Source organism: Eublepharis macularius, chromosome 3 (assembly GCF_028583425.1).
Source record: "Eublepharis macularius isolate TG4126 chromosome 3, MPM_Emac_v1.0, whole genome shotgun sequence".
Taxonomy (NCBI): Eukaryota; Metazoa; Chordata; class Lepidosauria; order Squamata; family Eublepharidae; genus Eublepharis; species Eublepharis macularius.
Genome location: NC_072792.1, coordinates 179,246,608 through 179,263,768, shown reverse-complemented (window position 1 = coordinate 179,263,768; position 17,161 = coordinate 179,246,608). Strand labels below are relative to the sequence as shown.

The 17,161-nt window shown below is 47.3% G+C and overlaps 1 protein-coding gene across 2 annotated transcripts in view; it reads left to right on the top strand.

Annotated features, from left to right (window-relative positions):
* Positions 1-17,161, top strand: part of CAPN5 (calpain 5) — a 107,104-nt gene that overhangs the window by 51,187 nt on the left and 38,756 nt on the right. For both annotated transcript variants that reach the window (XM_054973707.1, XM_054973706.1), the window contains exon 3: positions 5,826-5,957. In XM_054973707.1, the coding sequence (XP_054829682.1) occupies positions 5,826-5,957 (132 nt within the window). The remainder of the gene's footprint in view (positions 1-5,825; positions 5,958-17,161) is intronic.

Here is a 17,161-nt window from a genome sequence, read left to right as displayed (position 1 = left end):
GCAACTATCAAGATGTTGCAAGAAACCCGTTACTAAATTATTTAAAGCCTGTCTATGAGCCCTAAGTATGTCTTTCGGCCTGATTCATTGCTTGGCTTGTCTGTGGGCTTTGCAATTCCACTGCATCTCTAAACTGGGTGGTACTGAATCCTTCAGTCCCTCTTAATGGAATATGTTCTGCGGAACTGCTTGCATTCAGGCGAGGGTGCCTGTTGCATCTCTGCATGCACTGCCACTCTGTCGGTTGTTTCCTTCCAACTGAGAAGGAAACTCATGCAGAAACACAACTGAGGGCAGCCAAAGTATGAAAAATAAACCTTTGAAAGTTAAACCATCTCCCACAGCTTGCAAAAACCTGGTCGCTATAAGCCAGTGTTTTCCCCACACGCTGTTCTTCATGCAGTCAACAGTTGGGTCTGTTGCTCTGATTTTTGTTACAGTTGTCAGAGGTCTTACCTCTCTTGTGTAAAGAAAGTAAAGTGGTATTCCTGATAAAAAGCAATTTGTGTCACTGGGTTTGGATGTGCGAACTGGTTCCCGGACACCATTTAGCTCACTCCTGCAATTTGCATCTCCCTAAAAGAGATTGTCCACACGAAATCTCAAGGGTGCATCTTAATTGCAAATTTAAACGGGTTTAATTGTCGTGGCTTGGCTGATGGGGCTCTTCGCCATCGTGCCTGGCTCAGCCTCTAGCTGACAGCTTCCGACTACCGTTGATTAAGCTATCAGAGTAAGAACCAGACAAGCACACACGCATGCACACACACACGATTTTGCCTGGGTGCAGCTTTGCCGAGAGGAACATTTTTATCACTTCTTAATTGTCGTTTGTATGTTTGAGTTCTGAGAACCGCTTCACAAGCCAATTTCGACTGCATGGCAAGATGAAAACGTATTTAAGAGATGTCCCCAAGCTAATCTAGAAACTAAACTTTTTTGTGAAGCTTGAATAAGGGTGCTTTGCTAACTCCATAGCTCCTCTGCCGAACAACGTCTCGGATTGCTAGGCCCGCGAGTCGGAGTTAAATGGATCTGCTCTGAAACTCCAGCGCAGACCTGCCCTGGAGTCATGGCAAAATGATTTTTGAGCATTGTCAGCAAGCTAATTGAATGTAAGGATTGTTCTTCCAGCAGACGCTTGAGGTCAGAAAGAACTTTCTGAAGTCTGCAAAGCAAGCTGTCCAGAATTTGCTGTCTCCAGTCAGGGGACTGAATATATCCTGTGGGGCTTTTTGTTTTTTTGTTTTTAGTTTAAACTGGACTGGGGCGAATTGAAATTCTGCAGGAATGAATCTGTGTTGTGCAGCCTGCGTAAATTATTCAAATTGAGCAATGTCACACACTTGACAATTCTGCCGCAAGGTATTCAGGTTTCAGTAATGCCGGAGGGGGGGGGTTGATTTTTGCAGGGAAGGCTCCTCAGGAGAAATTGACCCATTGAACCATCCAAACCACCACAAGAAAAATTGTTCCTGCTGGCTGTATTCATTCATTCGTTCGTTCGTTCTTTCATTCGTTTGTTTACATTATGTATAGTCCTCCTTTCTCACTGAGGGCCAAGCTACACATGACGAATGACACTTGAACAGTAAGTGTATTTCTCCCTGTTCACTTGCCCTCCACTCAATCCACTTGCCGTTCAAGTGTCATTCGTCATGTGTAGCTTGGCCCTGAGACTCAAGACAGCTTGTACAACATGAGTCAGTGTAGTCAATATCAAAAACATTTCAATAAAATATGTAACGGGTGGTGATGGAGAGTGCTGTCAAGTCATAACTGACTTATGGAAAAGAGACTAACAGAGGTGGTTTTGCCCTTGCCTGCCTCTACAACCCTGGTCTTCCTTGGAGGTCTCCTATCCAATTACTAACCAAGGCTGACCCTGCTTAACTTTCGAGATCTGACAAGATTGGGCTTGCCCAGGCTATCCAGGTCAAGACATAATGGATGGAGAGTGCTGTCGTCATAGCTGACTTACGGCAACCCCTGGTGGGGTTCTCATGGCAAGAGACTAACATTGCCATTGCCTGCCTCTGCAACCCTGGTCTTCATTTAGAGGTCTCCCATCCAATTACTAACCAAGGCCAACCCTGCTTAGCTTCTGAGATCTGACGAGACCAGGCTCACCTGCACTATCCAGGTCAGGGTATAAAATAAGTATATACATGCAAATTTGCAAAGATTTAAAAACCAGTAGAAGTCTAATACAGAGCTGACGAAATGCTGGAACAGTTCTATGACCGACATATTAAAGAACTTAAGAACTACTCAGTAGGATCATACTTATAGCAATAGTAGTGGAATCTATGGTCCATCAATATTTATAGCAGTTGTAGTAAATTGTAGTAATCTGTGGTGCACTCCCTGTCTCTTTACTAATACGTCCCTCTGGGACCACTTCCTTACAGTACAGCCTTCCTATCGGAGTAAAAATCCCTCTTGAATAATTCAGTTTTGCATCGTAGTTTCTCTCCAGCTGGGCTTCAGGATTGGAAGTAAGCCCGTTTTGGAGAGGAGGAGATCTTTTGCAGGGGTGCATTGATAGTCATAGGAAGCATACTAGTCTGCCAATTCTCCCAACCCCTGTCCCAGTTGTGAGTTAAGAACTATACATTCCCAAGAAGCTTCCTGTACTGAGTCAGACCTGTGGACTGTCCGGGCCAGTACCATCTACTCGATCTGTTAGCAGCACTCCAGGGTCTCGGGTAGAAGTTGTTCACATCACCTACTACCTGATCACGTTTCTAAGCAAAGATGGTGGGGATTGAACCTGTGGCCTTCTATGTGCTGAGCAGATGCTCTTCCGCTGAGCCACAGGTGCCAAGAGAATGTGTTGTTCTACCCTCCTTCAGTCGTTGTTCTGACTTCTGAGGGCCAAAACAGACGAGACGCCTGACGCGTGGAGGACAAGCGTCAGTTTCCAACATGGTTCCATGGGAAGTGTAGTGAGAAAGAACCTCTGCCAGGGAGAAGAGGGAGTGAATCCCTCACCTCCCTGGCAGAGGTTCTTTCTCTAGGCATCTCATCTAGTCCGTTTGGCTCCCTCTTGCCACTGCCAGCTCCCCTTGCTCCCCTAAAAGCACTTTGCAGCCAGAGGGAGCTGAGCACGCTGGCAGCAGTGAGAGGGAGCAGATTGTGCTGGTGGCAGTCAGAGGTAGCCGGCAGTGGCAATTGGCTCCTTGTCGCTCTCGCCACTGCCGGCTCAATTGGCTCCCTCTGACTACCACTGGCGTGCTCCCTTGCTCCCCTAAATGCAGGGCCGGATCTAGGGGGGGCAGGGGGGTAGTCTGCCCCTGGCGCCTCCAGGGAGGGGGTGCCAGGAGCAGCTCCCAGCTGCCGGAGCACGCAGGCAGCAGCGCGGGCAGCCCCGCAGCTCTCCGCCCTGCCTTTCGCCTGCCCCGCAGGACAGGGGGCGGCTGGCCGCCCCCTGTCCTGCGGGGAGGCAAATGCCGCGGGCAGACTCGCAACCGCCCGCGCTGCTTTTGCCTGCCCTGGAGGGCAGGGGGTACGTGGCAAGCCGGCCGCCCCCTGTCTTGAGGGGCAGGCGAAAGCTGCGCGGGGGCTGCGAGGCCGCCCGCGCCATTCGCCTGAAAGGAGGTGAATGGGACGGGTGGCTTCCCAGCCCCGCACACTGCCTCCGTCTGCCCTGTGTGATGACGTCACCAAAGTGACGTCATCGCACAGTGTGGGGAGCTCGCACGTCCGAGGCGACCGGACAAGGGTTGCCCCCGGGCGTGGGCAACCCTAGATCCGGCACTGCCTAAATGCACTCAGAAGCCAGAGGGACAAGGAGCTAATTGCCACTGCCAGCTCCCTCTGACTGCCACTGGCGCAATCAGCTCCCTCTTGCCACAGCCAGCGTGCTCGGCTCCCTCTGGCTGTGGAGTGCTTTTAGAAGAGCAAGGGAAGCTGGCGGTAGTGAGAGGGAGCTAAGCAGACTAGACGAGATGCCGTGAGAAAGAACCTCTGCCAGGGAGATGAGGGATTCTCTCCCTTTTTCCCCTGGCTGAGGTTCTTTCTCACTACACTTCCCATGGAACCTTGCGGGAAACTGACACGTGTCCTCCCCGCATCAGTCGTCTCGTCTGTTTTGGCTCTCTAATTCAGCAGGCGTGCCCAACGCATAGCCATTATGATTGCAAAGGGGTAGCCATGTTAATCTGTCGTAGCAAAAGAAAACAAAAATCTAGCGGCACTTTAAAGACCAACGGCATTTATTTCAACACGAAAGCATTTATGTGCGACACCTCATAGGCTTCATGACAAGCCTTGACTCCCCCATACACAACTGCTGTATTTTTTGTGAAATGTCGCGTATCCCAGCATCCCTTTGCATTCGTAAGAACTAGAGTATTGCTGGGGTAAGCTATTAAACTGAATTCTGTGTCCGGTCCCACTTTTTGTACTCTACAGAAGTCTCCCTTTTAGTTCAGAAAGGGTATGAGTTGGCTCCAGCAGACCCATTCTACTTACAGCAGCACTTTCTGGTACAAGGAATGTTTCGCTCTTGTTTCAGAGAAAGGCTCCTTGCACAAAAGGAACAGATCTGTGGATCCAGCCCCTTGTGTCCAGCTAGCTGTAAAGTCACTTTTGTGAGGTTCTTCTTTTAATGTTTTTTTCTTTTGGTGTTCCTGTATACTGTTTTCTGATCGAGTTGGTAACACAGAGGGCCAAGCTACAAGGGACGAACGACACTTGCCTGGCAAGTGAACAGACTCACGTCATGTGTATTCCTCCCGGTTCACTTGCCATTCACTTGGTCTCCACTTGAACAGGGAGGAATACTCGTGAGCAGGGCTTTTTTTCTGGGAAAAGAGGTGGTGGAACTCAGTGGGTTGCCAGCACAGGGGGCAACTCTTGGTGGGAGGTGGTGCCCCTGGTACGCACGCAAAGTGCACGCATGCTCCCAAGGCCAATGACGCCACTTTGGGTCAGCTGGAACAAGGAAGAAGTTTTAAAAAGTTTAAATCGCCCTCAGCTAAAATGGTCACATGGCTGGTGGCCCCGCCCCCTGATCTCCAGACAGAAAGGAGTTTCGATTGCCCTCCGCGCCGCTGGAGCGGCGTGGAGGGCAATCTAAACTCCCCTCTGTCTGGAGATCAGGGGGCGGGGCCACGTGACCATTTTCAAGAGGTGCTGGAACTCCGTTCCACCAGGTTCCAGCTGAAAAAAAGCCCTGCACATGAGTCTGTTCACGTGCCAGGCAAGTGTCATTCGTCACTTGTAGCTTGGCCCTAAGTATTCCTGCTTTGTCCCGTTTCTGTTTCTACACTCTAGTATTTCCAACACAGTGAAAACTGCACGCCTCTTCTAATTGTCAGGAATGCATGCATTCCTGCCATTAATGTATATGTGTTTTTCTGGCTGTACTGAGTTACTGCTGTTTTGGTTTGCAACTTCTACTGAGTTATTAATGTGCACTGTGCTGGACGAGGAGGGTTTGGTTATCAGTTATAAACGTACTTTCATTTTTAACAGGGAATGGCCTTGAAGGCCAGATGTGTAGTGAAACTTGTAACTATTCTCACAGACAAAGATGACCTAACGCTGTGCTGTTTCTAAAATGCTCTTGTCAATTCTCACAAAGATCTGGGGTGTCCGCGCCAGAATGCAACAGACCCCAGGGCGGGAAAATCTACCTATATCTAGTTAGTCTCTGTTTGAATGATCACTTCTGCCAATGACTATCTTAGAGTAAAGACCGTGTACTGATAGATCCTTAATAAAGTTACCTTAACCAGGACACCTGCGTGCTTGCTTGTAAGGGGCTTGGAGATTGAACTGCCACAGACTGACACTGATCTCCTCTTCTCTCACTGCAGGATATCTGTGATGACCCCCACCTTTTCGTAGATGGCATCAGTTCCCATGACTTACATCAGGGCCAGGTGGGGAACTGCTGGTTTGTGGCGGCCTGCTCGTCACTGGCCTCCAGGGAATCCTTGTGGCAGAAGGTAAGGACAGGCCTCAGGTGAAAAACGTCACTCAGCCCGCGTGTTTGCACCTTCTGAGGTCCTGAGATGTGTTTAATCAATTTACGCGCAGGGTTTGCCGTGTCTCCCACTATGGTTCTCTTCTCACTGCTGCTCTTTTGGGCAACAGGAGAATAAAAAAATACAGGCATTATGCGCGGCGTGATTTCATTTCTCAGGGAAACCAGAAGTGATGTCACATCATTCTCGAAATTGCTGGAAACTAACATGGAGTTTCCAGCAATAACTAGAGTGCCGTGATGTCACTTCCCATTTTCTCCAGAAGTGATGTCATGCTGCATGCAACAATGGTATTCCCCCCCCCATGTCCCCACCCCTCATCTTGCATTGGGTGTCATTCATTGGCTGGCAATACTAATCATGAGCAGTTTTTACGTTGTTTCCTAAAAATCTGTATTTCTGTATTTGTGAGTCTCTAGCTCTCATAATTATGGTAGAAAGTATTGAAAACTGTCTTCCCTTCTACCCTGATCCTATATTTATTTCTTTGCCACCCCTGGATCTAGAAGATGAAGAGTCTTGCTTAAAAGAAAAGAATTTCACAAAGCCTTGTATGTGGAGTGGGACAGAAATTTGAAATAGAAACCTGATTTCCCCTTTTTGTCCTCGACACACACACCCCAATAAAGTATGCCAAGACATTTGGACTTCTAGCCCTTCCCTCATATATATATATATTTAAATCTGCAGAACACGTCATTTTTGCCTGTCTATATTTCCTTGGTGAAAAATGCACTTTTAAAAAACCCTCTTCAATGTGGCCTGTATCTAGTGCATAATCCAATACTGAAATAACCATTAATCTAGTCTGACTGCATAGATTGGGGTTTTTTTTCCTGTAAAGAAGAGAGACCCTTGAAGGTCTGCACCTGCATGTTGAAATGGTTTAGTATTCAACATTGCTCGGACAAAAACAGCGATCTTTTTGTGTGTGCTGTCATTGAAGGCTTTCCTTTTTATGTCTTGTCTCTCTCCACCTCCATTGCCGATGTCCTCTGCATTTGTTTACTCAGTACCAGTCAGTTCTGCACTGGTTTCCAAAGCAGGGTGTGCGAATAAACCCTTCAGAAGCATTTCCTTTTTCAAAATTTGTGATGGGATGTGGTCAAGCTCTCAGAAGAACGGCAGAAGCAATTCCCTGAAAAGTATTTCGATTCCAGTGCTATTGGGAGCGAGATTGGAGTTGGCAGTCATGTCAGGAGTAGAGATGGGCACAAACTGCCATCCACGAACAGGGACTCACAAACAACCATGAACATGGCCCTGTTCACGAACATGTTAATGGTTGGCTGTTGGTGCGGGCCAGCATCCGAGTCAAGATCCCTACTGCACCACTCCCAGAAACCTTACCTGAGCAGGCAGCAGGAAAGGTACCAATAATCAATAATAGCTTGGCCCAGAGCCTGGCAGCAGCCCTGGAACCTGAAGGGGTAGATCGCTATCCCACCACACACAAAGACAATTCAAGCTCCAATGCACTCTATCATAATGTCAACAGCAGTTGTCTCTCCCTCTCCAAAGTCAGAGCTGGGAGCCCCCCTCCCCCCTGCTCTTAGTTCCCTTGTAACAAATTTGGAGCTCCACACTTGAAAGGAAGATCTGCCTATCAAACTAAATTGGGCTTAGATTGGGGTTTCCAGGGCAACAGCAGGAGTTCAGACAGAGTTCAGACAATCCCTGCCTAAGTTGCCAAGGGAATTGATTGCAGGTGCCAGACTGTCTGGCTTGACGAACAGCAATGAACGAGGCTTGCAACAAACACCTGTTCGTTTAGAATGGGGCCTCACGAACAGTTTGTTCGCGAACAGCAGATTGGGCTGTTCATGGCTTTTTTTTGTTCGTATTGCTGTTTGTGCCCATCTCTGGTCAGGAGACAGCAGCGATATCAGATATTGCTCGACTTACCTGCTGTTCTAATATCGCATATCTAAATTGGGTCAGCAGTCACTTTGGTTCCTCCCTTTGTCCCAATCCCCTGATTAAATGCCTGATATTTAGGATATCAGATATGGTCAGCGATATCTGACTGCCCACCCCTGTTTGGCATCTTTGTTCTGCACGCAATAGGCTCTACCAAAAGTTATTTTAAAGACAGATTTATAGGGGGTCATGACACTGCATGTGGGGATGGTGTGGGGATTTGGGACCCACCAGAGGGCCCCAACCCATGAACTGAAGACCTTCTCAAATACTCCAAAATTTCAGGATCCTTATTGCACGTACACCTTCCTCCGGTGTTATCCACCCCATGGCTTCTTTCGCTTTGCGATTTCCTTGCAATATGTGTCTAACCCATCCGTTCCACAATAATGGGTTGTGGTTTTGTGTGATGTTTGTCAGCCTTCTCTCAAACTGAGAGTGGCTGGAGGGGGGTGGGGGATGTGCACAGACCATCTCGATGCTCAGTTCAAACCCTGCGCCGTTTCCCAGTGCTAGAGATAAGCATCCGCTGATGAATATTCAAGGAGAAGTAACCCCCAAGGCACTGCGTGAGAGTTATTAGCTTGCAGGAAGGGAGAAGGTACTTGCCACGAAGTCTCAGCTTCACAGCCAAATAGCCTGCAGCTGGCGGGTTGGGAGCTATGAGTGGGTCACGCTCTGATCTTAAGCATGTTTTTGATCAGCCGCATCCCTGTAATTTTCTTATCTTTAAAGAACAGACAGGGACTGCCATGTAATGAGGACAGGTGGTGGCAGATGCATGTGGTGGCAGCAGTAGCCACCTCTTATACCTACCCAACCCCCAAATCCAGAGCAGTTTATGCTTTATTGGTCATATGTAGCTTGCTGAGTTGTGTTTTAATAATAATAATAATAATAATAATAATAATAATAATAATAATAATAAACAACGGTGCTTATATACACTCTTCTAGACAGATTAGTGCCCCACCCAGAGCGGTGAACAATTTAGTGTTGTTATTATCCCCACTATACAGTTGGGGCAAAGAGCCCCATGGCGCAGAGTGCGAAGCTGCAGTACTGCAGCCCAAGCTCTGCTCACGACCTGAGTTCGATCCTGGCGGAAGCCGGGTTCAGGTAGCCGGCTCAAGGTTGACTCAGCTTTCCGTCCTTCCGAGGTTGGTAAAACGAGTACTCAGTTTCCTGGAGGTAAAGTGTAGATGACTGGGGACGGCAATGGCAAACCACCTTGTAACAAAATGTCTGCAAGAAAACGTCATGACGTGACATTCCCCCATGGGTCAGTAATGATTTGGTGCTTGCACAGGTGGTGAGCTGGGGCTAAGAGGTGCTTGCACAGCTGGTGAGCTGGGGCTAAGAGGATTGGCTTACCCAAGGCCACCTACTGAGCTCATGGCAGTAGTGGGATTCGAACCAGTAGAGTGCTGAGATCAGGGGGCGGGGCCACCGGCCATGTGACCATTTTCAAGAGGTGCCGGAACTCTGTTCCACCGTGTTCCCACTGAAAAAAAGTCTCTCCCCATATGTACCCTGGAGGGCATTAAGATCTGCAAATAAGAACTTACTGGTGGTCCCCAACCCCAGGGAGGCCCGGCTGGCCTCGACTAGGGCCAGGGCTTTTTCAGTCCTGGCCCCAACCTGGTGGAACTCTCTGTCGGAGGACACCCGAACTTGCCAAGACCTTATGTCCTTTTGGTGGGCCAGTAAGACAGAGTTGTTCCACCAGGCATATGGTTGAGGCCAGTCTTTGAGTCTTTGACTTTCTGATTGCTTAAGTGCCTTCCTACTGGTCTCCTGCTGGGGGGGGGGACAAAATAATCTGCCCCCCATAAGTGCTGTCACCAGAATATGATCACACTGTGGCCCCCAACCACTCCTCTTGTTTTGTTATGTTCAGATTGGGGAAACTGGAGGAGGCCGCCATCTAATATGCTGTTTTAGGTGTTTATGCATTTATGTTTTTTGAATTTTAAAACTTATTTATATATGTTTTTATATTTTAAATGCTCATTGAGTATTTTATTGTACCCCGCCCTGAGCCTGTTTGTGGGGAGGGAGGGCTAAAAATCAGATAGATAGATAGATAGATAGATAGATAGATAGATAGATAGATAGATAGATAGATAGATAGATAGATAGATAGATAGATAGATAGATAGATAGATAGATAGATAGATAGATAGATAGATAGATTTAAAAAAGCTTACACTCTGAAAACCTTGTTGGTCCCTAACGTGCCACTGGACTCAAAGCTTGCTGCAATGTTTATTGTACATGTTATACGTAAGGGGGATATGCTGTAATTCAAATGCCTTCTACCTTCGTAACCTTCTCTTCAGTATAGTATGTCTGACTCTAGACAGTTCTCTGCCTGTATTGACTGTTTTGTTGCCTTGGACAGTTTTTCTTTTTCGCTTGTATTGTTTTCCCGTTCTTCAGTCCTACCCAGATTACATGGTTTGTTCATATCTTTGCAGCCCGGTTGAATAGTTTTTATCATACTTTGTAATCTCCACCTTCAGCATCAGTGAGAAAGGCAGGTTAAAAATGAAAATAATAATAACAATCTTACGATTGTGTTGACAAGAGAAATTGACAAGGCTAAGTTCACTCTTTTGCAGTACTGTTAGGGTACGGGGTTCTCTGTTTGCATCTGATCGTGCTGTTGCGGAGAGAGAAGGGGGGAAAGGTTGTATATGACCATTTGCATATGTGTGTATATGTATATGGCCGTTTGGGTTGTATGTCCCAAGTCTGGAGTGAAAGACCAGAGGAATTTATCTTCAGATTGACAATCTCATCTCAACTAGAAGAGGTGCTGGCTGGTGCTGCCCTCTTGTGGAGGGCTGCTAAATATGTGCCTGTCCGCACTCCACAGCTGTGGTTCTAATAACGTTTATCATGTGTCGGATAACGCCAGATGCGTAGCCACATATGATGGTGCGGGTGGGCTCATGGCTGCAAGAAAATGTGTCTGTATTTGTACAAACGTTTGACTGCTGTGTAACTGCTTGATGCTTTTAAATGTTAAATAAAACAGATTTAAATAAAATAAGCTTCAGCTGTAGGTAAGACACTGTAGCAGAGCCTCGGTACTCCTCAGCCCAGACGGCTTGAGACATGAATGGGTTCGCCTCTTGCAGGCAGTATTTGACTCTCATCTGAGCATCCTCTTCTATCTCTGTCATCAAATTGTGGATTGTTTGTTTTAGAAATGAGAGCTGCACGTTCAAAGACGGAGTCCAGAATATTATTGAATGTTGTAAACAAGAGATAATTAACTTCCCCTCTTGGTAAATAGCATGCCGGTTTTGGAGGAAGATGGTGTGTAATTTGGCAGGGGGTGGGTGGACACTTTTTGGTGGTCTTCTGGAGAACTGCCACCTGGTATCTCCAATTTCTGAATGCACAAACTGGTTGCCCTCCATCCAAAATATTATCCTCTAGAGCAGAACGAAAGGATGCAAATCTGGGAAATTACAAGCAGCTGAAATTACCTTCTTCTGAGTTGGTCCATCTTCTCCTGCCTTGACTACACTATCTGGCATCAGCTGTTCAAGGCTGGAGTGGGCCGTGGCTCAGTAGTAGAACATCTGCTTGGAGTGCAGAAGGTCGTAAGTTCCATCCTCAGCATCTCCAGTGAAAAGGACCAGGCTGTAGGTGATGCGAAAAACCTCCATCTTTGTTCCTGGAGACCTGCTGTGGGTTTGAGTACAATCAAAAATGTGTGTACAATGAATTACAGTGAATCCAATAAATATATATCAAAACAATCTCATTAATCGTCCATTTGTTCTGTCACAGTACAAAGTCCAATCCTGGTAGGCAAACCTTCAGTGAATACCAAGTTCATATCCGAACTCCAATAATTTCACAGTCTGAATTGTGGCCTGAATGTTCAACCAAAAGACTGGCCAGGAGATTGGCAACGAGCCTGCCAGCTATAACTTCTGCTCGTTTCGGCACTTCTTCTTCATAGCCAATTACCAGCAAGGCCAGATCATACGCTGAAAATACAAATACATCACACAGCCACTTCCCCACACACCTAAATATATTACAAGCCAAATTTATGAGAAATATACTCACATATCATACACCATAATAGGATGCCATAAATCTTTTTTAGGACCGTTATAACAGCTGATTGCAAATAATATCAGCATGGGTAGTCGCTGCTGGAAAGTTTCATGCTTAAATGCTGTAATCTTTAATTGACACTAGTCATTTCACTCCGCCTTAAAGGAAAACTGCCCAATTAATGTCGCTGTTAAGACCACTCGGAAATAAGCTATTCATTCTGTAAATCCAGCGGGCTTCTGCCCTCAATAGATCCGTCTTATTACAGTATTTGGATTTCTTTACCTCTAACACTGAGTAGACCAATTCCCTTTCCCCGGCATGGCAAGTACAAAAATGTTCAACTAGTGGAGCAGCAGGAGACCTGCTGTGGGTTTGAGTAGACAATACTGACCTTGACAGATTAGTGGTCTGATTCAGTAGAAAACAGCGTCATGTGTGTTCCTCAGCTATCTCTAGTCCTTTAACTAGGGAAGCCAAGAACTGAAATTGAATCACAACAGAGGCAGAGCTTGCTCTTTGCTCCTGAGCACATAGCCCCTTGTGATTGGTGCACATGTGTTGGCTGGTATGATGCACACCTGCACTGTGAGGTGCCTCAGGGGGCTGACTGGCTGAATGTGTTGCGTAGTGCGGTGCTCTAGCCGCTCGCCTCGAGCTGATACTTGGACAGCAAAACAGCTATAGGTCTGTTGCCATCATCAACAGATTTCTCATCATATCAGGGCGTCTTCTGTACAAGTACAGAAGAATTCCCTTCGCAAATATAACAGGTTTTGCACATATTCCACAGGGCTCTAGCCTAGGTACCAGAAATATTCTGGTCAACAAGGGCACAAACCCTTTAGCATATTTGCAAAACTTATGACAGTACGTATGTACTCTTGCCATCCTAACTCTCTTCTTTGCATAGTTTGCATTGTACCTTTGCCCCCAGACTCCCTTTTATCCAACCTCCCTTCTACCGTCTGACTGTGCCAACTTTTAGACAGAACTTGGTTGGAATGAAGAAAGCTATCGGGAACTGCGTCAAAATGAGGAGAGGGGAGGAATCGTCCAAAGAGGTTCCCTCTGCCATAAGGAAGCAAGCCCCCCGCCCCTACTGTGTTATCTCTGCCTGTCTTTGGCATCCCACAACTCTTTTGCCGCCTGTGTTTGATTTCCTTCATGGGAAGCATTTAGGGCTGCAATACAAATTGCCTCCCTCGGCGCTTCTTGCTCCATCCCGGGAGGCACCATTCAAGCAGGAGAGAAGGCCCCTGAGACCCTCATTATTTCAGATCATGGCGTTTCCTCCCTTGGCAGGCAGCCGAGCTTTTGTTTTCGCGGTTCCTAATTTTCCGAATCTTTAATGCTCGGCGGGAATGGGGGAGACTGATCCTTATACCCTTTTATTTCATAGAGAACAGCGTTGTGCGTGAAAGGGAGGTGGGGGGACTGCCTGCCAATATCAAACGGAGCCGTTCGACAGCTTGCTTCTCCAAGTCTGCGTTTTCAAAAATGTTGTCTGTTCCTCATCTTGGGCCTAGTAGGGAGGCAGAGCTGCCAGGTCTCAAATAGAGGGTGAAAGACAACAGGGCAGCCCTTTTTGGTTCACAGATCTGCCCCCATTCAAGCCTTTCTCTCCTTAGCCCATGTCATTTCTGGTATTGGGGGCAGTCTGAGGAGAAAAAGAGCCTGCAGTGAGGAAAAGTATGGAGATACAGTGGGTGAGGTTTCAGGTCACCTCAGGTGTGGGCCTCATTTAGTGTCAGAAGCCATTTTTCGATGTGACTGTGGAGGGCATAAAGATGGCTTCCCCATAGGGTTGCCAGCATTCGGGAATAACAGCAACGACAATAACAACAATGACAACAACTTTCAATTTATACTGCCCTTCAGGACAACTTAATGCCACACTCACGGTGGTTTACAAAGAGTGTTGTTATTATCCTCACAACAATCACCCTGTGAGGCAGGTGGGGCTGAGAGAGCTCTGAGAGAGCTGTGATTGACCCAAGGTCAACCAGCTGGCTTCAAGTGGAGGAGTGGGGAATCAAATCTGGTTCTCCAGATTAAAGTCCCACCGCTCTTAACCACTACACAAAACCTCTAGTTCCAGAGAGTGATGTTGCCCAATGAGGTGTGACATTGTGACATCACTTCTGGCTTGTATTTAGAAGTCACGTCATAACACTCTAGGAAATTGCTCAGTGTTATGGGTTTTTTATCATAGAGATGCACCAATTCCTAGAGTGACATCATTTCTAGGCACAGACCGGAAGTGATGTCCTAATGCCACACCCTGTCACATGACATCGCTCCCTGCCCCTAATGGCAACCCCACTGCCCTGCCATGATCAAGTTTTGCTCTGAGGTGATAATGTCTGCGGGAACAGAACCAGCAGTGGCCCAGGGGTGCCTGGAAATCCACTAGGGTTGCCAGCTCCAAGTTGAGAAATTCCTGGAGATCTGGGGGGTGAAACCTGGAGAAACCTGGAGGATGTGGTGTTTGGGGAGGGAAAGGACCTTGCCACAACGTAATTCCATAGAACCCACCCCCCAAAGTAGCCATTTTCTCCAGGTGAACTGATGCCTGTGACCTGGAGACCACTTGTAATTCCGGGAGATCTCCAGCCACTACCTGGAGGCTGGCAACCCTAAAGTCCACCCAGTTAGCTGCTTAAGGCGGCACCATGAGGACGCTGACGGATCACATGGCCACCGACACCGTATAAGTTGACAAGCATTTTCTCCCCAGACTATGCCCTTGGCAACTGAGTCTGAGCCAAGCAGCTCCACATAAACTCAGTTTGCTGCCAGTGACATGGTGGTTGTCCCTTGCTTGGGGTGACAAAATGACTTGAACTAGTTTTGAGCAAGTAAAAACACTCTGAGCCCACCCAAGAAAGGAGGTGGCGGGGAGGGGGGGGGAACTTTCTTTCTGAGACAAAGCCCACCCTTTTCTCTCAGCTCTAAGAGCTAAGCTACATGTGACGCCTTACACAGGTTGGACACTTGTCAGCTTCCCTCAAGTTTTGATGGGAAATGTAGGCATCCTGGTCTTGCAACTGTAATGGAGAGCCAAGCTGTAAAACCAGGAAAGCCTACATTTCCCATCAAAACTTGAGGTAAGCTGACAAGTGTCCAACCTGTGTCAGGTGTAACTTGTAGCTTGGCTCTAAGTAAAACTTTCTCGTCTTCCTTATCTAGCTGTTTTCACCCACCTTTCTTTACCAGCTTCTGCTGTCTTGCTGTCTGAGCTGTTCTCTGCACTGTTACACCCGCAAGGCCAAGCAACTAAACGGCTTCGTATTTCAGGCCAGCAAGAAAAATGGCTGTGCTTTTGCTCACACCTCCGTCCGGTTCAAGGCCAGCTATAATTTCTGCTTATTTATTTGCTTCATTGATACCCCACCGTTCTCCCCAATGGGGACCCAAGGTTGCTCACATCATTCTGCTTTCCGCCATTTTATCCTCACAACACCCCTGTGAGGTGAGTTAGGATGAGGGGGTGTGGCTGGCCCAAGGTCACCCAGCAAGCTTCCATGCGCATAGTGGAGGTTTGAACCTGGATTTCCTCCATTGCTCTAACCACTACACAATAACGACCCCTAAGAGCATTAAGATTTCATAAGTGTTTACTTTTGTATTTGGATTACAATCAGGGGTCATTTCATAGAAAAAGAGCTGGAGGAACTCATTAGCATAACTCATTAGCATATGCCACGCCCCCTGACGCCCCCCCCCCCACGCTGTTTTGGACCCAATCCTGGCCATTTAGAGCCGAAATTGGGCCCAAAATGGTAAAAAGGGGCTAAAAATGGCCAAAAAGGGGCCCAAAATGGTCAGAATTGGGTCACTGCTGAGCGGAAGAGTGATCCATCACCCATCAGAGGCCCAATCTGGGCCGTTTCATCCCCAATCCAGGCCAAAACGGGCCCAAAATGGCCGAGAGTCAGGTGGGCGGGGCCACCTGACATGTGACCTCTTTGGGGAACTGCCGGAACTGTGTTCCGGCGTGTTCCCCCTTAAAATGAGCCCTGATTACAATGCAGATTTGGCCACTAGCATCTATCACATTCTGTGTCGAAACAACGGTGAATGAAGTTTGCTGGTTTTTCACAGGAATGAAATTTTCCAAATGAACCCAAGGGGAAGGAGTTGCAAGAAGTTTCCATTTGTCGGTGATTGCTTAGCTTTCTAGAGAAGTGCATCGTGGAGTCACAGAGTGACAGGCCATTTTCTGATAATAAATGTTGGCAGAGTCCATTCTGAATCAAGATGCGTCTCTGTCGTCTTTTGTGGAAATGTTATCCACCTATCCATTTTTATCTCGGTGAGCTCAGGATGGGATAATTTATCTTTGTCTTCACAACAACCCTGTAAGGAAGGCCAGGTTGGGAGAGAGTAACTCGCCCAACGCCATCCAGAAAGCTTCTATGGCCTAGTGGAGGTCAGAACCTGGGTCTCCAAAATTGTAGTCAGACTCTAACCATTGCACAGCCCTTTCTTTCTGTCCAGAACAAGTGTACCGGAAAAGCACAGTTCAGCCTTTTAAAAATAAGCCCTTGGTAAGAGATTGCCGTGCTGTTTCCTGTGAATGAAGGCCAGCCCTGTGAAAGTGTTTACTGCTGGAAACAGTTTCTCATTCAACCCTGGGGTTTTCGAAGTTAAAAATGTATTCTTATTACTCTGGAGGGGAAAAACACAAGGTAGGAGCTTAAGTTCTCTTGAGTTAAAACGAAAAAAAACCCGCCTTCTGGGGATAGTTGCGCTCCCCACCACACGCACACACTGTTATTTCACTGGGCGTCAGTAGCATTTCCCATTCATATCCCAGAGAGCAAACCTGCCTTCTTATAGCTTTAAATGGCAGAAAAGATGCTCCCATTTGGGATCTCAGATTTTTGAACCACGGCAGTCAGAAAGGCAGGTTTGCGGGATATGGAGGTAGTTGGGAGAAAACACACCTGTGGAGACCTGCTGGCTTGAAAATATTAGAGGATCGGTTTATCGCAGTCAGTAAAATCAAGAGAGCAAGTATGGTGTAATAGTTGCTTTGGCAAAGTGCGATGGTGCGAGTTCAAATCTCCATTTGATCATGAGGTTTATAGGGGGACCTTGGGCCAATCAGTAGCAGCCCAACTTACCTCACAGGGCTATTGAGAGAAGAAAAATAA